Raw genomic sequence first — 26,206 nt, 5'->3', positions numbered from 1 at the left:
AAAAGCTTTGCATTCTCTTGGACTCTTAAATTTGGATATTAATACTGCTTTTATAGAAATAAATAAAAAAGCACTGATGGAAGATGTAAAGTGCATTAGTGTTCATGTTATCTCTCCTGGTATGAATTTAATGGGTATCTTAATAAGAAGATATAAACTAATGTCACTGATTAGGAAATATATCCACTCACATCATTTAGTAGCCTCCAGGGGGGCTTGATGATGATATCTGGGTAGAATTACTATAATGAAAATGATGAATTAGTGTCAGGGGCAAAGGGACACATAAATGTGCCTCAGAGATGAAGCAATTACATTCTACATCACAAGTTACAGTTCAACTCAAAAGACAATGCAGTCAGTTCTAAAGCAGCTCTAACCAACCGGGGTAAGCCCACTGCCTAGAGTTTGCTGAAGCTAAGCTATTTTGATAGCTGGGCCACAGGCTTCCTTGGTTATAATAACCTGAAAGTAACATTTATGTGTTTTAAGTCTCTTTTAATCTCCTAAATACCATGAAGTGATGTTTATCAGATTTTAAGACATAGGCACATTCCACTCTGATGACTTCATGCTCAGGGGACCTTGTCATTATGAAGGCTTATTAAAAGAAGGCAAAGGTTCACAAGCCTTTAAGAAAAATCCTAAGTGACATTACAAACTAAATCTAAAAAAAAATCTTTTTGGCTTGGCTTTATAAAGCAATTCCCTTTTCATAGTTAATTTAGTGGTCATACTTCAGCAAACTTTGGAAAGAGTGACCACCACAATTACTGTATCAAAAATATGGACATTTTTTCTCTCACTTCCTATTCTAATTAGGTTTGATTTCAGTGCTCATTTCAGGGGCCTGACCTACAAGTGATAAATGCCCAAGAACCCACAAATTCATCTACTATGAGGCATTTGGGAAATCTTATATATCTTTAGGCACATTTGAAAGAAAAGACACCCAAAACTCAAGACTATTCATTTGTTTAGAGCTTATTTTTATAGACATATCCTTAAAATGGTCACAAATATTGTTTCCAATTTATCTTTCCATAATACTGAAGGAGAAAAAATACCAAATATACTCCACGCAGATTTGTTTCTGTGATTTCTTTAAAATTCCTCTTCCACCAATTACTCTAAACCTGTTTCCTCATCTGTGAAATGCGGATAATAATAAGAAAGGATCATTGTGAAGATTATAGATAAAGAATAAAAAATGCTTTGGATGTAGGTAATCAATAAAAGCAGATAGTCTTATTCGTGAAGCTAAGACAAAAGAAGTGCTCTAGTTCAAAATCCTTTTTCTTCTGGTATATGACAACAAAATACAAAGTCCTTTGTAATGGCAATTATTTCTCAAGAGACTACAAGAATTCAACGAAATACTGTCATCACACATGCTTTTTAATTGTTGTTCCCCTGATTTTTTTATTTTTATTTTTTGGTGGCTGGCCAGTATGGGGATCCAAACCCTTGACCCTTGTGTTATCAACACCAGGCTTGAATGGCAAGATATAACATACATATAGCAAAATGCATGAAACAAATATATGCATTGCTTAAAGGATCAGGATTATAAAGCAAATCCCTGTATAACAACCATTCAGTCAAGAAACAGAATTCTGCTGGTGTTCCAGGAGCTCCCCATGAGCCCCTCTCATTACAATGCCTTTCCTCTCCCAGAGGTAATCACTATCCTGTGAAATTCGTCCCTATCACTGCTATGGTTTCATGACTGCACAGTATTCCACTCCATAAACGTACTATGATTAGTGATGGACATACTGCTGATAGATTTTAAGCTTTTTCTAGTCTTTGGCTATTATGAACAGTGCTGCTATAAATATTCTCATCCACAAATCATCATGGTGAAGGGATACCTGCACTTCCATGTTTACTGCAGCTCTATTTACAATAGCCAACAGGTGGAACCAACCTAAATGTCCATCAAAGGATGACTGGATAAGGAAAACGTGGTGTATATATACACAGTGGACTACTACTCTGCCATAAAAAAGAATGAAATTCTGCCATTTGCAGCACCATGGATGAAATTAAAGAAAATTATGTTAAGTGAAATAAGCCAGTTACAGAAAGAGAAATACTGCATATCCTCACTCATAAGTGGGAGGAAAAAAAAAACAAAACCCATAAATAAAAAAGGAAGAAATAAAGATACAATAATTCGTTGAATTTTCAAAAGGAGAGAACAGAACTGAAACCACCAGAGGTGGTGGGGGGGTGGTTAGGGAGAAACTGGTAAAGGGCCACACAGAATGATTACATGGTGTAATGTTGAACACACTAATTATCCTGATTTGAGCATCACATACTGCATGGATATGCAACATTGTACCCCACAGATATGTACGAACAACTATGTTTCAATAAAAAAATAAAAAATAATTTAAAAAATTCTCATATACATATCTTCAACTTCACTAGATAATGCCAAATTATTTTCTAAAATGATCAGGTTATACTCCCATTACCTCTACTTTAAGAGTAACCAATTTACTGTGGTTTTTTTTAAAAAATCAGGGATGTGTTCAAAACAAGATTGGGAGAAATTGTAGAACATTATTACAAGAAGGAAATGGAGAGATTACTTCAACTTCCTTATTTTAGAAGGATCCAGGACTTAGAAAGAGTAAGAGACTAGCCCAATGTCATAGTGAGTAAGAGGCACATTGAGCTGGAAAACCAGAGTTAAGAGGCAACTCTGAAGCTAGAACACAATCTAGAGCTCTTTCCAAGACATTAAGCTGCCTAGAAAGGCAGTCTGGAAACAATGAGATACAACTATTACCTATAAATATAAACACAATGGGGACAAAGATAGAAATGTTTTAGAGCAGTTAAGAAAAAGTCGACAAAATTATGTTGTACAATAGAGTTTGTAAGCCCTATTATATAAATAAGGAAACTGAGGCATAGAGAGAAACTTCTTACACAATACCACAGTTATCAAGTGGCAGTACTGACCAGGAATTGAACCATGTGTTCTGCCCTAAAATTTACTTATCTGGGGGAATAGTGCTGTATTACTGAAAGTAATAATAATGCTGATTTTGTTAATTTGGCTATGAACCAATGAATCTTAAAAAGTATACACATTAAGAAAAACATGTAGGTAGACAACCTCTTTAAAGATGGCATCTCTCCATCTGCTGGCATATCCTATATTTTGATGTTAGAAGCCATACACTAATGAAATAAATTCAAAGAGGAAACCTGGTTGCCAGTCCCAGGTGCACTGTTAATCATATGTGCCATTTTGAGAATGTCAAAAAACTTAACTAGGCCTCAGTTTTTAACTGAAAAAAATTACAATACATTTTATACATATACACACATTCTAGTATAAAAGCAGTATGTGTTCAATAAAAAAAAATCAGACATAAAAAGTAGAAAGATTATCCAAAGTTCCACAAAACAAACATATAAACAATTTTAACATACATCTGGGCAGTATTTTCCCCCCTACATATAAGATAAATAGTTTGGTGCCCTGAAGATTTTTATTTTAATAACAGTAAATCATAGTGTGTATTCAACTCCATACTCTCCTTCCTCCATTGATAACAAAGGTATTTCTATGCTATCTAATCTTCATAAAAATTTTAATTGTAGTGGGTGCTCCTCAGATTATTTAACCTATCCCTAGATAACTATTTTCAGATATGTTGAACATCTTTAACTGTTTTCAGAAAGGTAGAATTATTTCCTTATGATAGAGTTCCTAAGAGGAATTACTAAATCAAAGGTGGAAATTCTTATTAAACCTATTTTAGAGAAGAAATTATGAGGATAAGTGTAGGAGCTTTTTGTGAAAGCACTATGAAAACTATAAAGCATCACATAAATGTAATATGGGTTATCATTATTTTTATATCCGTACTGTATTGAACTTATATTGACTTGTTATGTACCTGGTATGGTACTCCATAAATCTCTAAATATTTTCTATCAACAAAATCACCAACATACAGCATTCTGTTTGTAAATTATATCTTATAGAATTTTAAAATCTTTTCAATAATGTTGTGGTAAGTCAAAGAACTTGAAGGTGACTTAAGAAGAGCAATGAAAAGACGAGATTCTAAGAGTGTTAAAGTTAAGCAGCATAGATTAAAAGAATATGGGGACTGATATAGTCCTCATATCCTCGATGTCTTCATTCTTTTTTTTTTCCTTTTTTTTTGTCTTTTTTCGTGTCCGGCAACGGATCGCAACCCTCAGTGTCGCGCCCGCACCAGACCAGGACCGACAACGGGATCGCAACCCTCGGTGTTGCTCCCACACCTCGCTCAGCCAGTGAACAGGAACCAGTCTGTATGTGGGATCCGAACCCTCGGCGGGAGCGCCGCCGCGCTCCCAAGCGGCGCACTGTAGCAGTGCGCCACCGGGCCGGCCCCAAATGTGACCTTATTTTGAAAATAAGCTTATTTCAGATGTAATTAGTAAAGTTAAAATGACTGGAGTAGGGTTGCCCAAGATATCAACAAATTAGAAGAGAGGAAACAGAACCCTGAAATTTCTAATTGTTGGTGTTATGTTCTTTCCATCAAACCATGTCATCTACTTTTTTGGAGTCCATGGATGACAAAACTTCATTCCTTTCATTGCATCTATCCAAGTTCTTTAAATTTAAAGTGCTAGTCTGAGTTTATAATATACACATCCTTTAAATTGACAATTTACAAAAGTATCTACAAAGCTATTATTCTAAATACAGAACTATGATTTGGGTCTATCCACTGATAACTGTGGGTGTCTTAGAGAAGATAACTACCTTTTCTCTTCTTCTTGTTTTAAAAGATAAATTAGCAAAATATAATAACATTAAAAGTACCAAAATTTAGTATTTTAAATCTACTGTGCTACCGCCACCTAAAAGCTAGAGATTTTGGGTTTTGAATCAGAAGACCTAGGTGCATGTTTCAGCTCTAACAGATCTGTGTGATCTTTGGGTAGTGCTCTTAACTTCTCTGAAGCTTAGTTTCTTTATTAGCAAAAGAAGACAACAGTGATTCTATACTTCATAGGGCTGTGGGAGATTATTAGAAAAGTGGGCTGGTTGGTTAGCTCATTGGCTAGAGCACAGCCTTATAACACTGAATAACACTAAAGTCACAGGTTTGTATTCCCGTACTGGCCAGCCGCCAAAAAAACAACGAAAAAGTACCTTGTGACCTGTATGATGCTAGGCTATAAACATTTTATTATTATCTGTGTAACTATTATACTGAGCATTGGATAAGAGATAAAAGTTTAATATTCAAAGCCCAATCTATCACACTTCTTCCAGGTGAATCAATGCCTGCCTTAGTTTCTGTTTTCATAGGGATGAATAGAATAAGAGGAGATTTGTATTTTTTCTTTTAATACCTTGAATATATAACATCAGTTTTCAAATTCAGTTCTAAAATGGCTTCACTTTATTCCATTATGAGTTAAAAATATTTTAGTTTATTAACAGCAAAACAGAAAGAACACTACTAAATTTTTTAGGGTAGCCTTAGGAATGCAACATTCACCTGATTAAAAATGTAATGTCCCAGAAAAGGCTAACATGTCTTAGCCTATAAATACAGATTAAGAGGCAGTGAGAAGGGGACTTTATTGCCCAGGAACACAGAGTAAGTCACGTCATCAAGAGGTTTAGGGGAAGACACTAATCCCAGTGTGTATGTCACCTCCAAGCTTAGTCACTCCAGTACTTCTGCCTGGGAATCTTTACCTTCCCCTCTCTGCTTCTCTCCTCTCTACTTCTCTCAGTGCAAACCCTGACTCAACCTTAGAGGCCCAGCTTGTTTGTCTCCTCTAGGAATACTTCCCAAAGAAGTTTTCAAATATCTCTATCATTGGCGCACACTACAATGTAACATCACCCTGGCTAGAAGGTGAGTATCAAGTTTAAGAACCAAATCCTATTCATCCTTGTCTCCCCAGCACTCAGCCCAGCACCTGACACAAAGTTAGTGAACAATCAGTCCTACCTGGAGCCATAGAAACATCAATAGTAAAGTGACAGTAACACCAGTCAGAGGACTCAGAGATGAAAGAAAAGAAACATTTTATAGCAGATGAAAAGTGCCAAACAGAGGAAAAGAATGAAGAAATGATCTGGCTCTTCTTCTAAAAACCTGTCTTCAGTCCAGCCTTCTCTCTATTGCTATCGACTGCTTTTATACAGCAAGAGAACTGACAATGTTAGAAAGGGCTAGGGGAAAAAAAGAGGTAAAAAGAGAGAAATAAAAGACTGGCACAAGTCTGTGACTTAGCAAATTCTTCACACTTAGTTGCAAGACCTATATGTTATTTCCTTAGAGCTTATATCATTTTGGGGACTTCTGACCCACAATTTCTAAAAAGTCATATTTATCAAAAGAATATTGGTTATTCACAAAATAAATTAAAACAGCAAATAAATATATGAAATGCATGAACTTAATATTCACAAATAATCAAAGAGCTACAAATTAAAACACAGAAATACTAACATATGAAAAAGGTTAATAACAAAATTATGACAAAAAAGGTAAAGAAATAGATATGTCAAATTTTAAAATGTATATATTCTTTGACCCAGCAATTAGGTATTTATCCTAAGGAAATAACCAAACACACATGCAAATATCTAAGTAAAAGGATGCTTATTCATTGCAATATTGTTCATAATAGGGAAATACTGGAAACAATCTCATGTCCATCAACAAGAAAACTGTTAAATAAATTACAGTATGTCCATACGACAGAATGAAGTGCAAACGACAAGATTTTATACAGCTATATTTATCAACAGGAAACTATCTACATAATCTAGTTAAATGAAAAAAGCAGAACATACAAGAGAATGCACAGTAAAAAGAAACATTTATGTAAAATTTTATCTATTTAACATAAATGGTATGTATATTTCTATAGATTTTTGGAAAGATGTTCACCAAAATATTATCAATGGTTACCTTTGAGTGGTAGACACTCAAGTGATTTTATTTTTTCTTAATGCTTTTCTGTATTTAAAAAAATTATATTGAAATTGGCTAATTTTTATGATAAAAACCATTATTTCTATTTTTTTAAAAAAAAAATTACTTTAACTTGAAACTAAAGGCTCACTGATAATGAATAAGGTGTCTGAATATACTTCCTTCTTATACACATTAATCTGACACAGCTAAAAAGGCAACCTTTACTTACTCTTAACTTGAATTTAGCTTGTAATCTACTTCCCACATATTTTCATCTCATTTTGTATTTGTGGAATATGGGATTTCTTAATCACAAAGAAAACACTGCACTTTGCATTTATTTAACAAACATTTGTTTAGTACTTAGTCTGTTCCAGGCAGTATTCTAAGTGCTTTACAAATATCTAATACTTACAACAACTCTAAGAGATAGATACTACTATCATTTCCATTTTATATATGCGGATACTGAGGCACTGAGAAGTTAAGTAACTTATTCAAAACCATACAAGGGTACTTCAAAAGTTCATGGAAGATTTGTATTATCTTTTAATCCCATTTCCATAAACTTTTTGAGGTATCCTCATATAACTAAAGTGATAGAACTGGGATTTGAAGCCAGGCAGTCTAGATCCAGAATACTTGCTTTTAACCATTCAGCTACACTGCGCTTATTTTAGTTGATTTTATTCTAGGATTTCTGTCTTTCACTTGATAAATTTACATTAATTAGAATACTAATTTTATCCTCATTGGAAATCCATGTCTGCAAATTTTAAAATGCTCTCTAATAAGTACCAGAATTTACATATAACAATTTTTTAGAGTTCATTTCTTCAAACAGCTTATACCTAAGCTATGCTGGTCACTTTGAAGCCAACTAAAATCAGACCAAATTCATTTTTCAAATAGCTCATAATTCATTTCATGAGGCTTAGTCATAAAAATTTAGTTAGAATTTATATCCCCCCATCTCTGAACTAAGCACAGCATATTTCATTTCAGTTGAGGTACATTCTTTAAATATTTCCCTCTCAGCAAAAGATGTCACTCATAGTGGTACTTTGGAAAAGCTAATCTCGTTATTGAATAAGTAAAAAGGCAAAAGTGAATCTTTTAAAACAGCTAGGATAAAGAAGAGATGGATGTTACCAAAAATACTAAGCCAAGTAAGGTGCTAAATTTTTACTTATTTCTTAGATAGCCAGATAAAAAAGGGAAACCTATTATGTAATACATTTCTTTCTGCCTGATAAAAGGAAACCAGCAAGAACGGGCCCCTGATTAGAGCCTGAATTTCTTTGGTCATCTAACAACCCTGTGACTGTGAGCAAAGAACTTATCCTTCATAGGCTTAGTTTCTATAAATAAAAAACAAGGATAATAATACCAACACTTTTAGGGTGTTTGCAAGGGATAAAAGAAATAATAAATGTGAAAGGGCCCTGGTACCTAAAGTAAACTATTTAAATGTAAATTATAATTGTTTTATTTTTCATTTGGTAAAATATTTTCAGCACTGGATTTCTTGTTTCAGTTTAAAGGGAAAAAATGTCCAACTGAGATAAAAATAAATTGTATTATCTTGTTAAATTTATCGTTTTCAGCTATGAAGAATACAGTGATCATAGCCAATGTAACATTAAAAATGTCTAATAAATTCATAGTAGTTGATGATGGTTCTTCAATAATATGTGGACACTTAACCAATCATTTGCAACTACAAAAGGACAGCATGTTATCCCTTTAAAACAGAATGCAACTTTTAGAAAACAACTATGTATAAGAAATAAGTTAACTATCAACCTTAAGGAGGAAAGAACAATCTTCTGGATAACTCATTCACTGTTCATTCTTTTGATAAATATTTACTGAACACCTGAAACATGTCCAGGGAGCTCACACAGACCACATTTAGGGCCACATATATATAACAACTGGGAATTGTATGGTTCTGGGGCCAATAGTGTTTAACCAAAAAAATCTTTTCTATCCCCACTACTAAGGTAACTTTCTGCTCTAGTCAGGTGGGTTTAGCTATATACCTTAAACAGTCTTTCCTCTGCACCTTGGCTCCCCCTTCTCTCTTATTAGCTAGACACTTCTCATTCTTGAATTTCCAGTGCAGGTGGCATATTCTTCTATTGAAGCATTCCCTCTCCACATCAGCCTAACAAAAATGACACCGCCACCACCACCACCAAAAAATGGCAGGTACCATTTATTGTTAAACTTTCTGTGGACAAATCCTGAGCTACAGTATTATCTCAAATATGTAAGAAAAAGACAAAAAAGTTTGAAAGGTCCAGAAGGTACCTGTGATTGGTGAGGTTGTGGATAATTTTAAAAATTCCGTTCTATCTTCTTTTGAATTTTTCAAAATTTCTACAATTGGCATATATTGTTTTGAAATTTAGAAAATATTTTTTAAAGAAAAAAGATATAGGGTATTACTAGCATATGGACAGATATATAGATTAACAGAATAGAATTCAGAGTCCATAAATAAATCCTTACATTTATAGTTAATTTGTGACAAGACTGCCAAGACAATTCAAAGGGTAAAGAGTAGTCTTTTCAACAAATGTTTCTGGGATAATTAGATATCCACATGTAAAAGAATGAAGTTAGACCCCTTTCTTACACCATACACAAAAATTGATTCATATGGATTACAGAGCTAAAACTGCATAGAAGAAAACCTAAAAGTAAATGTGTGTGACCTTGGTTAAGCCTTCTTAGATAATGACAGCAAAAGCATAAGCAAGAAAAGAAAAAAATAGATAAAACTGGATTTTATCAAAACTAAAAACCTTTATTTCAAAGGACATGGTCAAAAAAGTGAAAAGACAACCTGCAGAATGGGAGAAAACAGATGCAAATCATTTATCTGAGAAGGGACTTGTATCCAGAATATAAAATGATCTCTTAAAATTCAATAAAGAAAAATAGGGCCGGCCCACTGGCTCACTCGGGAGAGTGCGGTGCTGATAACACCAAGGCCACGGGTTCGGATCCCACATACTACATGGCAGAGGGGAAAAGGCATTTTGACTATTAAAACATCCTTGGAATTCCTATTCTTGATTCCAAGAAGAATTATGAAAATAAAAATGTATTTTCTCCCTCTGTGTCACATACACTGGACTGTATGTTAAAGAAATATACACAAATATAAGCTGCTGGGTGTAAGCCGGCATTGATCCCTCCTAAATGGCTGTGTACTGTGGGCCCTAGGAGCAGTCAAGTTTTAGAGAAAAACCACATCCTTGGCAGAACAGGAGTTTCCCAACTGTTTTGGAAGGAGAAGCTACTTTTACTTTCTATGAAATCTTAACCTGAGGGGAAAAAGAGGCAACAAAGTAAAAAGAAGAGAGGTCATAAAGTCCCCAGGTTCTTATCCTCATTCTTCTACTTAACTCACAGTCTCAGTGGCCTCATCTGTAAAATGCAGATAATTGCCTATGCCTATCTACCTCATAGGACTATAGGAAGGCTCAAATTAAAGAAAATAAAAAAGGAAAAGAAAAAGAAACAATGTTCGTAAGATACAACTGGGTTTAGTTTTGAATTGTTTGCCTTTTAATAGTTTTGTTTCCCCCAGAAAGTTAGCCTAGCAGCAGCTCAACTTCTTATCTCTAAAGACAGACCTGGTTAACATACTTCAGGGAGTATGAAATGACATACAGAAGTAAAAGTCTACCAAAAGCCATTACATTCAATACAAATGTAACTTATCCTTGTTATTTGTAAAATATACCCTCAAATTAATTACTGGGGGACCTGAATACACTCTCAGCATTGGACAGATCATCTAAGCAACAAATCAACAGAGTAGCCATTACTCTTTCAGAGGGAGAGAAAAAATCTAGGGTTATCAGTGGTGGGAGGGGGGAGGGAGAGGGGGATAGGGAGAGATTGGACAAGGGGCATAAAGAATCAGTACAATTTGTAACAATATACATACTAGTAATATTGATTTGATCAACATATGTCAACATTGAATCCCCAAAATATGTATAATCAATTATGATTCAATTAAAAAAAATATATATATATATATTACTCTTAAGTCCTTGAGCTTTCAGGAAAGGAGAGAAGAGGCCTGACTTAAGAAAAGCCAAAAGAAATAAGGAAGAATCCACTGATAGCTGCTAGCCCTCTGACTTGTACTGCACAGGATTGCTGGAATTCTAATTGATAGGTCTCTGTTTCCACATTTGGGGAATTGACAACATGTGTCTTGATTTATCAGACTATGAGCAATTGAGGAGTTTCACTGGAAATCTGGATGACCACACCGTCTAGGACAGAGGTTCTCAAACTTTTTGGTTTCAAAATCCCTTACACTCTCAAAATTATCGAGGACCCCAGAGAGCTTTTGTTTATGTAGGTCATATATATCAATATTTACCATATTAGAAATTAAAATCAAGAAGAATTTTGGATATTAATTCATCTTGAACTAGCAATAGAAATTTATTACTTAACATAAATAATATTTTTAATGAAAAACAAGTTTATTTTCCAAAAAAGAAATTTAGTGCAGTGAATGACATTGTTTTGCATTTTTGCAAGTTTCTTTTGCACTGTCTAGCTTAACAGAAGCCAGCTGGAGTCTTTTATTTTCTTTTTGCATTCATTTTGTTACCATGTTTTGCAAGAAAAATCCAGCCTAATGTAGATGTGGGAAAAAAGAGTAGTTTAATAGCCTTTTCAGATAATTGTGAATATTCTTCCTTGATACTACTTCCAAACTCATCGAGTAATAGTTTTTTAAAGATTAGTAGTAACATAGAATCTGAAACCCTACCAATAAACTTTTCACACTCTGTTACATTAAAATCCACTGGTCTTTCTTACACTTTGAAGAGATCTTTACCTGTGCATATTTCATAGCATAATACACTGGTCATATGGAAAATACTGGCTCTCTGAGTTATATATATTTTAAATGTTGACATATTCCATTATAAAATACTTAAAAATCACATGTGTTAATATCACTACCAACCTTATCGAAAATGTCTTTAAAGACTGGGAAACTGCCAATCTCATGGTGGCAAACACAAGTGTTCTGAAATTTTAATTTCATTTGAAATCCTGAATTTTATCATCAGTTGATTTCCTTCAAGTGACAGGTTCACTTCACTTATTTTTGAGAAAATGTTTGCCAAATATTTAAGTCTGAATAACCATAGTTTCTCAGTCATTATCTCAAGTAAAGATGATGCTCCAACCAGCCCAGTGATGACCACCAAGCCACAGCAAGAAGGGCCCCAGGTTCCCAAGCTGGGAGTCTCCCCTGTGGGAACGAGGGGAATGCCACAGGCATTAATCCCGCTACTCCTCCTTCCTCCTTCCAACCCATTTCCTTCCCCTTTCTCCTCTCCTCCTCCCTCCCAAATGCTCCGCAACAATATCCTAGAATGTAAAAAATAATATTAATAAAATTACATTTTCTTTAAAAAAAAAAGACGATTCTCCATAAAAAAGCAGCTAGTTCAGTTAGCAACTCAGCTGTACACATGCTTTTCCTTGAAACAACCATTACACTTCAGTATGCAGCAGAAATGCTTTATGCATACTCTTTCCTTCACACAGAACATTAAAAAGATGTGAACTCAAGGGTCAAGATTTAACATACTCAATAATTTTTACAGCTTTATCAAGAACATTCTTAAGCAAAACTCTTATTTCTTTTTATTCTATGACTGCACAGCGTTGCAGAATATCACTAGCCTTGATTTGTTCTAAGGGGCCAGCAGTTTTACCCACCCTTGTTTTTGCATAATCAAGCAAATGTCAACAGAGTGAAACAGGCAAAAATATCTTAGTATCATTATGAAAATACTTCTGTACTCCCAGACCCACTGAGGGTGTGGGGGACTCCCAAGGAATGAGGGACTGATTACGCTGCTGCTCTAAGAGAAAAAGCAATCTCTGTCAGTCGGATGTGTACGGTTGGCATGCTCACGTGGAACTATTCAGAAAACCTACTAAAAGCTCAATACTAACAACCTGGGAGAACAGTATTAGTTTCACTATATTTCTTTGCTTCACTTCATTCAAAAGTTAACTTAATGCATCTACATATGGCCAATTCATCCTCAAATTAAAAATATATGTGTAGTAACAGTATGGTAAGAACTATACATTTAAGTCATACCTATCAAGTCTTCATTTTATAAAATAAATAATTAGCTGGACTCTCTCCCAGCTTTCTTCCTTATCCAGAGCCCACCATCTGAAAAACACATCTGAAAAAGGCAATTTTGAAATAAGTGGCAAAAGCAAAGGCTCACTCTCCTCAGCATAAATATGCCCTGATATTTCCCATCTTAAAAAACAAAACAGTTCCATATCCCCACAAAACAGACTGAAAAAACAAAACCCAAACAAACTTCCCTTAATCCCACAGTCATGTCCATTTATAAACCCCTAACTGCACATAGATGATTACATCTTCCTTCCAGAAATTTATTTCTCATAGTGTACAAGTAATTACTCTTTCCTCATTTTCTCCCTATATGACTGGCCATTCCTATCAGTCTTTGCTGGATCTTCCTCCTCAATTCAAATTCTCCTTTTTTGTCTTTTTTACTGACCAGTAACGGGATCGCAACCCTTGGTGTCGCGCCCGTGCCGGGGACTGGCAACGGGATCGCAACCCTCAGTGTTGCGTCCGCACCGCGCTCAGCCAGTGAGCGGGAACTGGTCTCCATATGGGATCTGAACCCTCGGTGGGAGCGCCGCCGCGCTCCCAAGTGGCGCACTCTCCAGTGCGCCACAGGGCCGGCCCCTCAATTCAAATTCTAAATGTGATTTCCCAGAGATAAATCCCACTGTATGTATCTGTCTGTGTCTGTCTCTCCCTCTCTTTTCAGCTCTGCATTCTCTCCTGGGTTAATCTCATTCAGTTCCATGGATTTAAATGTCATCTTTATGTTGATAACTCCCAAATTTCTATCTCTAGTACTGACCTCCAACCTAAGCTCCAGACCCATATATCCTGTTTCTACTTAATAACTCTACTGGGATTTCTACAACACAATTCAAATTTAACATTTTTAAAACAGATCTTTTGGTTCTTCTACCCCCATCTCCTGGACCTTTCCCCATCTCAATAAATTGTATTATCACTTAAGCCATTGCCTATACACAATACCTAGAAGTCATTCTTGATATTTCTTTTTCCCTCATCTCCCACATTCAATCCATTAGCTCATCTCCCACAATATATTTCAAATCTGTTCACTTCTCTCCATCTCTATCCCTACTACCCTGGTGCAAGCCACCATCAATCCTCATCCGGTCTTCTGAAATATCCTTGTAGACAGGTAATTTTACTTCAATTCTAGTTCTCTGTAATCCATTAGAGCCACTAGAGTGATCTTTGAAAAAACAAATCAAATCATGCTACTTTCCTGCATAAATCATTCATTCAATGGCTTCCCTTTGTATTTACAATAAAATTAAAACTCTTTATTATGATCTCTAAGGCCTTATGGATAAGCTCCCTGGCTACCTATATGCCCCTCAATTACCATGCTCCTGCCACTTTAGCCTTCTACCTGCTATTTGAACATAACAAGCTCTTTCCTACCTCAGGGCCCTTATCCTTGCTAATCCCATGGCCTTAGGGAACTTTCTGTTCCCTAGCTCTTTGCATGGCTGGTTCCTTGACATCACTAATGTCTTAGCTCAACAATCACTTCTTCAATAAGGCTTATTTGCCAACTTTATCTAAAGGAGGTCTCTCTCCAGTTATTTTCTATTTTATCACTTAATTAATTTATATCATAGCACCTATCACAATCTAAAATTATTTTCTTTGTTTATTGTATGCCTCTTCCCATTAGATTACAAGCTTAACGAGGCAGGGATCTTTTTTCTTTTTTTAAACAGCTGATTGAGATGTAATTCATATACCTATACCACACAATTCACCCATTTAAACTGTACAATTCAAATTTGCCATTTTAACTATTTTTAAGTGTACAATTCAGTGGCATTAACTACACTCACGATGTTATACAACTATCACCACTGTCTCTTTCCAAAACTTTTTCATCACCCCAAACAGAAACTCTATAACCATTAAGCAATAGCTCCCCTATTCCCCACTTCCTCCAGCCCCAGTAACCTCTAATCTACTTTCTGTTGCGATGTACGAGTATTTGCCTATTCTAGGTATTTCACATAAGTGAAATCATATGATATTTGTCCTTTTGTGTCTAGCTTTTTAAGTAGGCAGGGATGAGGGACCATGGATGTCTTAGTCATTGCTTTATCCTTTGCAACCTAACTCAGTGTATACAGCACATAGCAGATGCTCAACAAATACTGTTGAATAAACTAATTAAGCAATGTTAAGCAAGTCACTTAACTTTTCTTATTTTAAAAATTTATTTTTCTGGTATATATTTAAGGTATACAACATGTTTTGAAGGTGTATAAAATGATGTTTTGATATACATATACATAGTAAAATGATTACTACAGTCAAACAAATTAACATAGTCACCATCCTCCCTACTTACGTTTGTGAGTGTGTGGGGGGGAGGGTAAGAATATCTAAAATCTACTCTATTAGCATATCTTCAGTGTACAATACAATATTATTAACTATAACCCTTATCTGTATATTATATCTCTAGATTTATTTATTCTACCGAATTGCAGGTTTGTATCCTTCAGCCTACTTATCCCTATTTCCTCCCCCGCCCCACCACTGGTAACCACTGTTCTACTGTTTCTGTTTATTTGACTTTTTATTTAAGATTTCACATATACATAAGATCATACAGTATTTATCTTTCTGTGTCTGTCTTATTTCACTTAGCATAATGTCCTCCAGGTTCAAACATGTTGCAAATGGCAGTTATCTCCTTCTTTTAAAAAGGCTAAATAATTACACACACAGTACAATTTTTTTATCCACTTAAGTTACTTAATTTTTCTAGATCTCAGTTTCTTAACTTGCGTGATGGTGCTATATCAGCATTCACTGACTTATTAAACCTCTCCTTAAAACTTACATTGTTTCAGGCATTGTGCTTGCTAATGGAAATATCATGATATGAAAAATAGTTACTATCTCTGCTCCGAAGGAACTTTCAGTTCCTATTCTATCTGGGAATGCCATCTTCTTTAATTCTATACACTTTTAGGATGAAAATACATAGAACAATGAAGCATCTGGAAGTAAGGGAATTTCTGCCAAACTTGTCAAATTGTGTGATACCACACTGGAGGGACAGATGTCAAAAGCCATACAAGGGTACTTCAAAAAGTTCATTGAAAAATGGAATTAGAAAATAATATAAATCCTTCCATGAACTTTTTGAAGATTCCTCATAATGTCTTCAAATCCATTTAATATTATCTGCCCTTTTTACTTTGCCTGGTGATGATGAAGATCATATGGATATATATGCATGTATTTTACAAACTATAAAGCTCTCCACAAATGTAAGGTAACAGTATTTTCATTTTTGTTTTACTACTTTTATGCTCTGGGAATTAAAAGCAAACTACATATACATAAATTCTAACATAATAGTTATAACCTTGCTGACAATTATGGCAGAACCTGGTTTTTTAAGTCAATGTTAATTATACTGTACGTGAATTTCAACAAGCCAATTCCTACAGCATTATATGCTGACCAACAAGGAAGGTTATTTCCAACTAAAGTGGCTGGCATTTGACAAATTTTAGTAAATGGTGCTGAAAATAAGGCATTTTGCTTTGCTCATTTTTGATACCTAATCCCGCACACACATAACCTTTAGACAGCAGTGACATGAAGGGGGAAATAGACCTTACCAAAGCTCTCAGCTCTTCAAACAACACTTGCAGGTTTCTACTTGAAGGCCTGTCTTTCTAAGCTTGTGCTTTCAAAACTTGGGTTGGACTGATCCCAAATACTGAAGTAACAAATATTACTAAATTCTGTCATTTCCTCTACCAAAAAAGTGATTTTACTACTACTTCTGGTTGTGATGAAAGGTCCTATTGACTATTCAAATCCTCGACCAAGTTATGGATGAAGTATTAAGTGACTTCACTCCTCTTTCTCTGACACTTTAACAACACATGTCAGTGCTTTCATTCACCTCCACTAACGTGGCTTATAAATAACTGAGGTGGGGTCATTTTAATAGTGTGATTTGTTCACATCTCTAGAGATGGGGTACAAATGAGAGTGGCTAAGAAGACAAATTCCCCTTTGACAACATGTATTAGTATATATATGTATACAAAAAGAAACCTTCAAAAACTGGAAATATCTTATTGCTATAATACTTGGTTAGGAGCCATAATAATTAATGGTTCTTTGATTTATCACAAATCAAAAAGTGAAAAGGTAATGGTAGTAAGGGCAAAGACAAAATGAAACCTTCCCTGAGAAACAGCAAGAGATGGAATAGAGCTGAAGCAAAAAAAAAAAAAAAAATTAAAGTTCACAAATTTGTTTTAAGTTTCTTTCTAAATGTTCAAAAGGGGCTTCCTGAATAAATTTTGAAATCTAAGAAAAGTCTGTTTTTAAGAAGTTTATTGTCCCTTCCTTTTAAAACTGCCACAATAGTGATGAAAAAACACCAGAGGGCAAGATACTTGGTCTCTATGGATTTAGAGTGGTTAATCTATTGATCCTAAACACAAATACAGTTAATCTCTCAATTTTCAGAAAGAGTATAAAATTGGAGAGGATACAAAATTACGAGAAGTAATCAATTTCTTAAACAGATGAACCAAACTTGTTCAGCATATGCGGGGCCTTGGTTTAGTTGAGAATACAATCAGAGGCCACTTGGGAAGTGCTCCCAAATGGGGACCAAACAGGTGCTAGCATTAAGAGTCTGATGTGAAGGGCTGACTTTCCTGTTTTCCACTGCACATAGTCAGCCTCCATCTTGGTTTTACTCTCAAAGCAAGCTGAGTTATTCTTAGTCCCTCTTTATACCATCCATTGGTATTCTCCAGTCTTTGAGAAGAAAGAAATATATGTGTGCATGCATGTGTATGTCTGTACACGTGTGCACACGTGTGTACATGGGTGTGTTTTTTTTTTTTTTTTGTCTTTTTCCGTGTCCGGCAACGGATCGCAACCCTCAGTGTCGCCCCCGCACCGGACCGGGACCGGCAACGGGATCGCAACCCTCGGTGTCGCCCCCGCGCCTCGCTCAGCCAGTGAGCGGGAACCGGTCTGTATGTGGGATCCGAACCCTCGGCGGGAGCGCAGCCGCGCTTCCCAAGCAGCGCACTAGCGCAGTGCGCCACCGGGCCGGCCCCTACATGGGTGTGTTTGAAGCTGGGATTTACAAGGTAATCCAGGCATTTCGGCAAGAGCAGTTTTCACCTGGAAGCTTTCAACAGTCTTCTGATCTTAGGACCTTGCCTAGAGCAAGAAATAGAAAACAGGGCAAAGAGAGAAGAACCTCTGAACTTGGATCAGAATTTAGTTCTACTAAATGATGCCAATTTTACTCCCATACTCTGGAACCTGTAGTATCTATGTGCTGTTTCTATCATGGCTGACTTCACTGGGGGTGCTCTCTAATTTGCTCACTTATTGACTAATTTTATTCTTCTTTACTGTAGTCTTAGTCTGGGCACTTCTTGACCAGTTCTATGTAAGCACTGCCTTATCAATGGTATGACACAACCATGATCAGCAGAGTGTGAGCTAAGTACCTTAAAATTAAAGTCCTGGCCGGCCCGGTGGCGCACTGCTACAGTGCGCCGCTTGGGAGCGTGGTGGCGCTCCTGCCAAGGGTTCGGATCCCACATACAGACTGGTTCCCACTCACTGGCTGAGCGAGGTGCAGGCGCAACACCGAGGGTTGCGATCCCGTTGCCGGTCCCGGTCTGGTACGGGCGCGACACTGAGGGTTGCGATCCGTTGCCGGACACGAAAAAAGACAAAAAAAAAAATTAAAGTCCTTTTTCTTTGACTGAAATACTTATCTGCCAAAAATGGAGGGAGAGAAAGCATCAGCTGTGGGAAGAATGGCACATGAAAAGGTGAGTCATGGGCCGGAGACTGTGAGCAAGGCTACTTGCCTGGAGTGAAGAACATGAGCTGGAGTGGAAGTAACAGTAAAAGCAGTGTGATTGAGAGAGGAATGAATGTGAAGTTATGAAGCAAATGATTAATTCAGACTGCAAACTAGAAATCTGACCCAATTTCAGAGAAGAATAACAATCTTAATAAAATCCAAATTTCAAAAAGCCTGAATATTAAATTGAGGTTGGTTGAGGGAAAGAAAGGCAAAGATGACACTATATGGAGGAATAATTTTAGATTCATCAGACATGAATAAGAGAAGTGTTCAATAAGTCTTCAGATTCACTCAAGCTCATAAAAACAAAAGCATCACAAACTTTATTACTTCTCTAAAATGGAAAGGGCTGAGGATACAGCTTATAATGTCTTTAAATAACAGCCAAGGGCCGGCCCGGTGGCGCACTGGATAGTGCGCCGCTTGGGAAGCGCGGGGCGCTCCTGCCCGAGGGTTCGGATCCCACATACAGACCGGTTCCCGCTCGCTGGCTGGGCGAGGCGCGGGAGCGGCGCCGAGGGTTGCGATCCCGTTGCCGGTCCCCGGTCCGGTGCGGGGGCGACACTGAGGGTTGTGATCCGTTGCCGGACACGGAAAAAGACAAAAAGACAAAAAAAATAAAAAATAAAAAATAACAGCCAAACTGTGGATACGCATCCAAGTGATATTCCAGTTGGAAGGATGTCCAAATAAAAACAAAGCACTAAAGCTAATCTTCCTTTACAATTGAAAATCAATGGAATGTCTACCTCTTGAAGTAGAGCCAGTGTGCTAATGAAATGCTACATATTTCCTTCAGAAAAATATAAACCCAGGCATCTCATAGTCTATGACATGTGAAAAGACATTACTCAAGTGGGATGCTAATTGATGTGATGTTGCGAGAGCCACAAAAATCCAAAATGGGTTGGAAGAACCATGTCCTTAGTCTTTCCTTAGGTGAGGAGACCATTAAGGACTTGCCAAAGGCACTTTTACTCCATAAAAATGGAAAACGAGTGCTTAGAAGTGGTCTAAGAAGAAAGCTATTACCGGTCAAGCTACAGAGGCAAGAGATTATAATGCTGACACATTCAAGTACAGGCAAGTAAGAACACAGAGAAGGGCTTCTGAGTTTAGCAAGAGGATTCCAATTTGTACCCATTGCTTTTCTGAAGTCATTATAGCAGCACAAAATAAGACTGTGGCCAAAAAAGAACTTTGCGTTATTAATGTAACTGGTTAAATAAAAGTGTCAACTGCAGTACTTATAAAAAGTAAGAGGGTTAGAAATCCAACTGTGGGAAGGAGGAGTGAAGAAGAGTTACTTACCTGTGCTATATTTTTGTTCAGAAGATAGACACCATAATCAAATTGCAACTTCTCCCCTCCTTTTGGATATAGTGGAAACCTAAGAAAGGTAAAGAAGGATCAGAAATTTTCCAGAACTGAGGAGATACAACCTCCAAGTTGTTGACAGAGCTGAAGTTTCTTAGGTACAGCATAAACATCTGAAGAATTAGACTAAATCAGTTATAGTCACTGCAATCTACTAACATCTTCATAATATTAGCCAAATCAGAACAATGGCTGCCTTCTTTCGAAGGAAAAATTGAATAGGTCATGCAACAAGAGACTAATGTATAAGAAAGTGACCCACCAATCCCAAGGAGTTGAGGTCATGGCTTCCTATTTACATATCATAAGCTTGCCACCCTAAGATTAAAATCCCAGAAATTTTTTTCTCTATTACCTTAGATGTAACACCTCAACTTCTACTAAGTGGGAGAGGAATATTAAAGGAAAAAAAACCATCTCAGACTTAAAAGCAATATATAAGACTTCTGTTTCTTTTAAGGTGGCCAGTCAAATCCACAGTGCAATATAAGCCAAAATTCATTCACATTTATATGGAGAGCTATCTGGATACAACTTCTCCAAGGGAATGTGCTCATAACATAAAGCTCTTATAAATGACTTTCCACTTTAACCTGACTCATTGAAGCAACAAAGGCATGAGATCTGGATCCTTATAAAGATAATGAGTTATTTTAGGGAATAAGTTTTCTTCACTAGTTCCTTTTCCTTACCCCTGCAAATAAAGAAGAAAAAGTTAGAGCACTCCTATATATTATATTCATTTTTTTCTGATTCTCAAGACCAAGCTTAAGTTTTATCGTCTGAAACAGATTTCTCTACAAACAGATCGATCACAACTTAGGGTCAAGAAGAATACTTCATCTTCCTTAGTTTTGCAATATACAATTACCCTCAAGAATAAAATAATCTTATTAAAGTGAATGGTAGGTGACAATTACTGGATATTCTTAATTTCAATTGTCTTTTAATTGTCTGAGGAAAAGATGCATTCCATAAAGCCTAGAGGATATGGTTTTCTAATAAAAAAGAAAAGAAACAGAATTTAAAAGCTTTATATTAAATTTTCAAGAGTTGCTGTTTACACAGTATCCAAAAGGTAAATCTGTACTGTAGAATTATAAGCTCTGGGGAGTAAGCAAGGCCATGAACTGTATTTATTCTCTACTAAAGGAACACCAAATGCTTCACACACCCATCAAGAAGATATAGCTTTGTATTTAACTGAAAAAGTTAAAAAACTAAGACATGTGGTTTGGTCCCAAACTGAGATGCATAAAAATGACTGCAAAGCAAATCAGGATAAGCAAAGTGCAACACCAGGCTTTTGTAAGGTGTTTGGGAATCACTCAAATTCATACGGGGTATCTTGCAAAGAAACTGTATACTATATTTGAAAAGACATGACAACAGGGACACTTCAAAGGAATCTACTAGAGATTTAAAGCTCTATACTATGTAGTTATTCTATAAGCCATTACACACAGACTATCTGAACAGTTCTCCAAACCCATCGCTATCTCCATTCAGAAATTGTTTTCAAGTTATAAATCCAGAAATTGTTTCATATGTTGAAAGGGTAAATTGAGATCAGCATACATTGAAAACCAAGAAATTGTTTCATATGTTGAAATCCAGAAATTGTTTCATATGTTGAAAGGGTAAATTGAGATCAGCATACATTGAAAACCAAGCCTGTACATTTCTGAAAAATGGATCTCACAACATTTGACTTTAATATGACTTCATTGGGATTTTCTTAAAGAAAGAGCCACAAAAGGGCCGGCCCGGTGGCGCACTGGATAGTGCGCCGCTTGGGAAGCGCAGCGGCGCTCCCGCCCGAGGGTTCGGATCCCACATACAGACCGGTTCCCGCTCACTGGCTGAGCGAGGCGCGGGAGCGACGCCGAGGGCTGCAATCCCGTTGCCGGTCCCCGGTCCGGTACGGGGGCAACACTGAGGGTTGCGATCCGTTGCCCGACACGGAAAAAGACAAAAAGACAAAAAAAAAAAAAAAAAAAAAAAAAAAAAAAAAAGAGCCACAAAGTATGTATGTAACATTAAAACAAATCTAAAGAGTGATTAGAGTCAAAGGTTCAAATAGGGCAATGCTAAGATACATCAAATATTAAGAGAGTTCACATTTTATATTGCTTTCAAATTCTTAATGGATCCCTTCAAGATGAACAGTGTAATAGTTTATAACTATCATAAATCAAAGGCATTTTATTTCAATGTAGTTGGAGAATCACATTAGCAAATTGTAGAAGGTTTAGATAACAACATGGTATTTGAAGTATAAGCAGAAAAATATCCTTAGCATCACAAATAGAACACATAAAGGAGAGTATTAAATTAAATAACTGGAGGATAGATTATAGATTTCCTATTAATACATTCAATATAATTTATTATTATACTCAATTAAAATGGCCAATATTAAATTATTTTTCAAGTTAAATTTTCAAATTGTTTGGAAGATTAACTGACTCTACATGGTAAAAGTCAATGAATTAGAAAGCAAAAAATAGATTATGTGTGTGACAAAATTCCATGTTAGGTTTACTGTCACTGTAACAGACGCCTGGTGGTGAGGAGGTGAGTGGAGAGAACTGCAGACCACCAACCTTAATTAGAGCCCATTTTTATCTACTGTAAATAATCTTATCATTGTGAATATCAAATTGGCTTAGGTCAGTTTGCAATCCTTTCTTTTTGCAGTCTGTCTCAGATATAATTTTACATTCACTGTGTCATTATTTGGTTAATGTGTGTCTCTTTTAGTATACTGTAGGGTCCAAGAAGACAGAAACAGGTTTTATTTTGTCTCTCTTTTGCCTCTCAGGTCAAGTGTCTAGCACTGTTACTAGGACACTCAATAAAAATTTTTTGAATGGAAAAAAAAAAAAAGATTATATGTGAAAAAGATTTGGAGCCTTTAGTACATAGCAATTTCAATATAAATAAAGAATTATGAAATGACTACCAAAAAAGCTAAGGTGATCCCAGGCTGTGTTTAGAAGCAGAGCAGCTAAATTGGGGAACATGCTAGTGACAACTACTTTGTACTAAGTTAGACCATACCAAGAGACCTATGTTCAATTCTTCAAGTTAATCTATTTTACATGTATACAGATAAATAACTGGAACTTTACTTTTAGATTATGTTTACAGAGAACTTTTGTAATAATCTTATTTTTCTATAAAAAGCATACAGTGAAGTAGAGTAGACCAGTGTTGTTATTATTTAAAAGAAGATGATCTGTCTTGGTCACCTACTTAATAAGTAGAAGAGACATGAACTTAGTATTACGTCTTCAATGACAAACTCATTATTCTTTCTATTGACTCTGAGTCCTTTAGAAAAGCACACCCAGGATGATTAGGGGAATGGGAGTCACAGTTTTGAGAGAAACGGTTGAAGAAACTGGACTATTTAGCCTGGAGGACAGAAGTCACAAGGACAAAAATGTAGGATTTTCAGTGAGAAAAAGAACTGGGTTTGTTTTGCATGACTTCAAGCAGGGAGAACCAAAGTGAATGGTAAATGTCAAGGGAAGATTGATTTCACCATAGTTTTCCAAAATCCAAAAGATCTTGGGTAGAGGTAGCCAATCAGAGTCAGGTAACAAACAAATAATGGACATGTATTCAGGGAGTGTAGTGGGTTGACTGGTGGCCTCCAAAAAGATATGTCTGTATTCTAATCCCCAGAACCTGGAATTGGAAAAAGGGTCTAAAATAGTTAAGGATCTTGGGATGAAATCATCCTTCATTATCCGAGTGAGCCTTAAATCCAGTAAGTGTTGTTATAATTGATACACAGAGAAGAGACCACAAGAAGGGGAAAAGGCCATGTGAAGATCGAGGCAGAGATTAGTTATGCCTGGAGCCATCCAAAGCTGGAGTGTCCCTACTGACACCTTGATTTTAGACTTCTGGCCTCCGACTATGTGAGAATAAATTTCTGCTGTTTTAAGCCATCAAGTTTGTGGCAATTTAGGGAAGCCCTAGAAACTAACATGTGAGGAATCAAACACTGAAGAACCTAATGGATTAGATGAGGTATAATATCTTTTCCAACTTCAAGATTCTGTAATTCTGAATATGTAAAACTATGCATACTGAATATAATTTCATTTTTACTTCAGGAACCAAAAAATCATTTGAAGTCTATAATGCTAGAAGGTCATAATGATAGGTATCAGCTAAGACTGCAAAGTAAATCTACTGAAGTATTGGTAAATGAAATGCCAGAAAAAGGAATTCGTATGTACGATCTGAGAGTAGGAATTACTTTTGGTACATTCATATACATATATAAAAACACCCACAGAGATGTAATACATGAAGAATATGAACACTCAGCCTGGAAAAAAAATTGCAAAAAAAAATCTGTTTTTGAATCTTTCCTAAAAAAAAAAAAATACGATTATTATAAGCACTGCCCTCTCCCCCAACCCAGACATTTTTACAAAGTATACCAAGTTGGTGAGTTTTTTGCCTTCAACTCAGAGCCTCAGATCCAAGTCTGGTTCTTTGATGGCAACCAGGGATGAGGATATGGCTATAGTTAATTCAAAATTTTTTACTATGCATATTAAGATCACCTCTGCCCAATGTATTTGTAGAAAGTGTGAAAATACATACTCAATATGTTTTGAGACCATGCCACTGCTTCAAACTCAACATATTTTCTTCTGCCCAGGTTGGTTTGCCATCACAACTTTTTACTATCAGTTACTCAGGTTTAGAGTGACATTCAATTCATACCCACCTTATTTGCCTTTTATGTATGCAGCGATTCACCAAATTGACAAGTCACTTTCCCTCTGAAACATTCTTATCTCTCCAGTCCCACTGCCACTCTGGATAATTTTTTGCTGTGGGGGGCTGTTCCCTACACTGTAGGATTTTTAGCAGGGACAGCATCCCTACACTATACCCACTAAAAGCCAATAACATCCGCTCCCAGCTGTGATAACCAAAAATACCTCCAAATGTTGCCAAATGTTTCCTGGATGAGAGGGGAAGGGGGATAAAATTGCCTCCAGTTGAGAAAAACTGATCTAAGCTCTTATCATTTTGATTACTACAAAAGCTTCCTAGCCAGCATCCTTAATGCCAGTTCATTCTCCATTATCACTGCCAGATTAATTTGAGGCAGCCCAGTAGGTTTTTAAAAATTGAATTATGACAGAAAAGACAAAGTTCTTCTAGTGTCAGCTCCATTACTTACTTGTTATATGAACTTGGGTAAATCATAACTGCTCTAACACTTAGTTCTTAAGCTGTAAAGTGAAGAAACTATTATCTTTCCTGCCTCCTTCAAAAGTATCTCGTGAGGATAAAACAACACAAAAGATTGAGAAAGTACACTGAAACTGCAAAGTATGAAAAAATACAAGTTATTATTTTCTCTTAAGTCAAAAAATACAAGTTATTATTTTCTTTCATGTCACTTCTCAGCCCTGCTTCCTAATCAGTTATTGTTTTAAATTTCAACTTATCTAGCTTTCAAGATCTAAGTGATCTGATCTGTCTGCCAGATTTGCCTACGAACTTTCAGTGCTTTCCTCACAGTGCCCTGAACAAATCAAGCTCATTTCTCTTTCTCTGCCTTTGCTCACTTCCTGGAAATACCCATCTCCCTTTTCTTCTTTTCTAAATACTGTTCCACCCTTTATTAGTCTAGTTCAAGTCATCACATTCCTTTTGAAATCCTCCTTGACCACTTTAGTTCTCACTGAGGCTCCTTTCAGGTTCCTGTTACCTTTTTTTTTTTTTTTTTTTTTTTTTTTTTTTTTT

At 36.1% G+C, this 26,206-nt stretch overlaps 1 protein-coding gene across 1 annotated transcript in view; it reads right to left on the bottom strand.

The window, feature by feature from the left end:
• The window catches only part of LOC103594074 (UV radiation resistance-associated gene protein), a gene marked incomplete at its 3' end in the record, with an annotated part of 302,923 nt that overhangs the window by 23,944 nt on the left and 252,773 nt on the right, over window positions 1-26,206 (bottom strand). The window contains exon 13 of the mRNA XM_008577262.1: window positions 20,354-20,432. Within this exon, the coding sequence (XP_008575484.1) occupies window positions 20,354-20,432 (79 nt within the window). The remainder of the gene's footprint in view (window positions 1-20,353; window positions 20,433-26,206) is intronic.

Source organism: Galeopterus variegatus, unplaced genomic scaffold, assembly GCF_000696425.1.
Source record: "Galeopterus variegatus unplaced genomic scaffold, G_variegatus-3.0.2 Scaffold1473, whole genome shotgun sequence".
NCBI classification, from domain to species: Eukaryota; Metazoa; Chordata; class Mammalia; order Dermoptera; family Cynocephalidae; genus Galeopterus; species Galeopterus variegatus.
The sequence above is the reverse complement of the archived record's forward strand: the minus strand, read 5'-3'. Positions and strand labels throughout refer to the sequence as shown.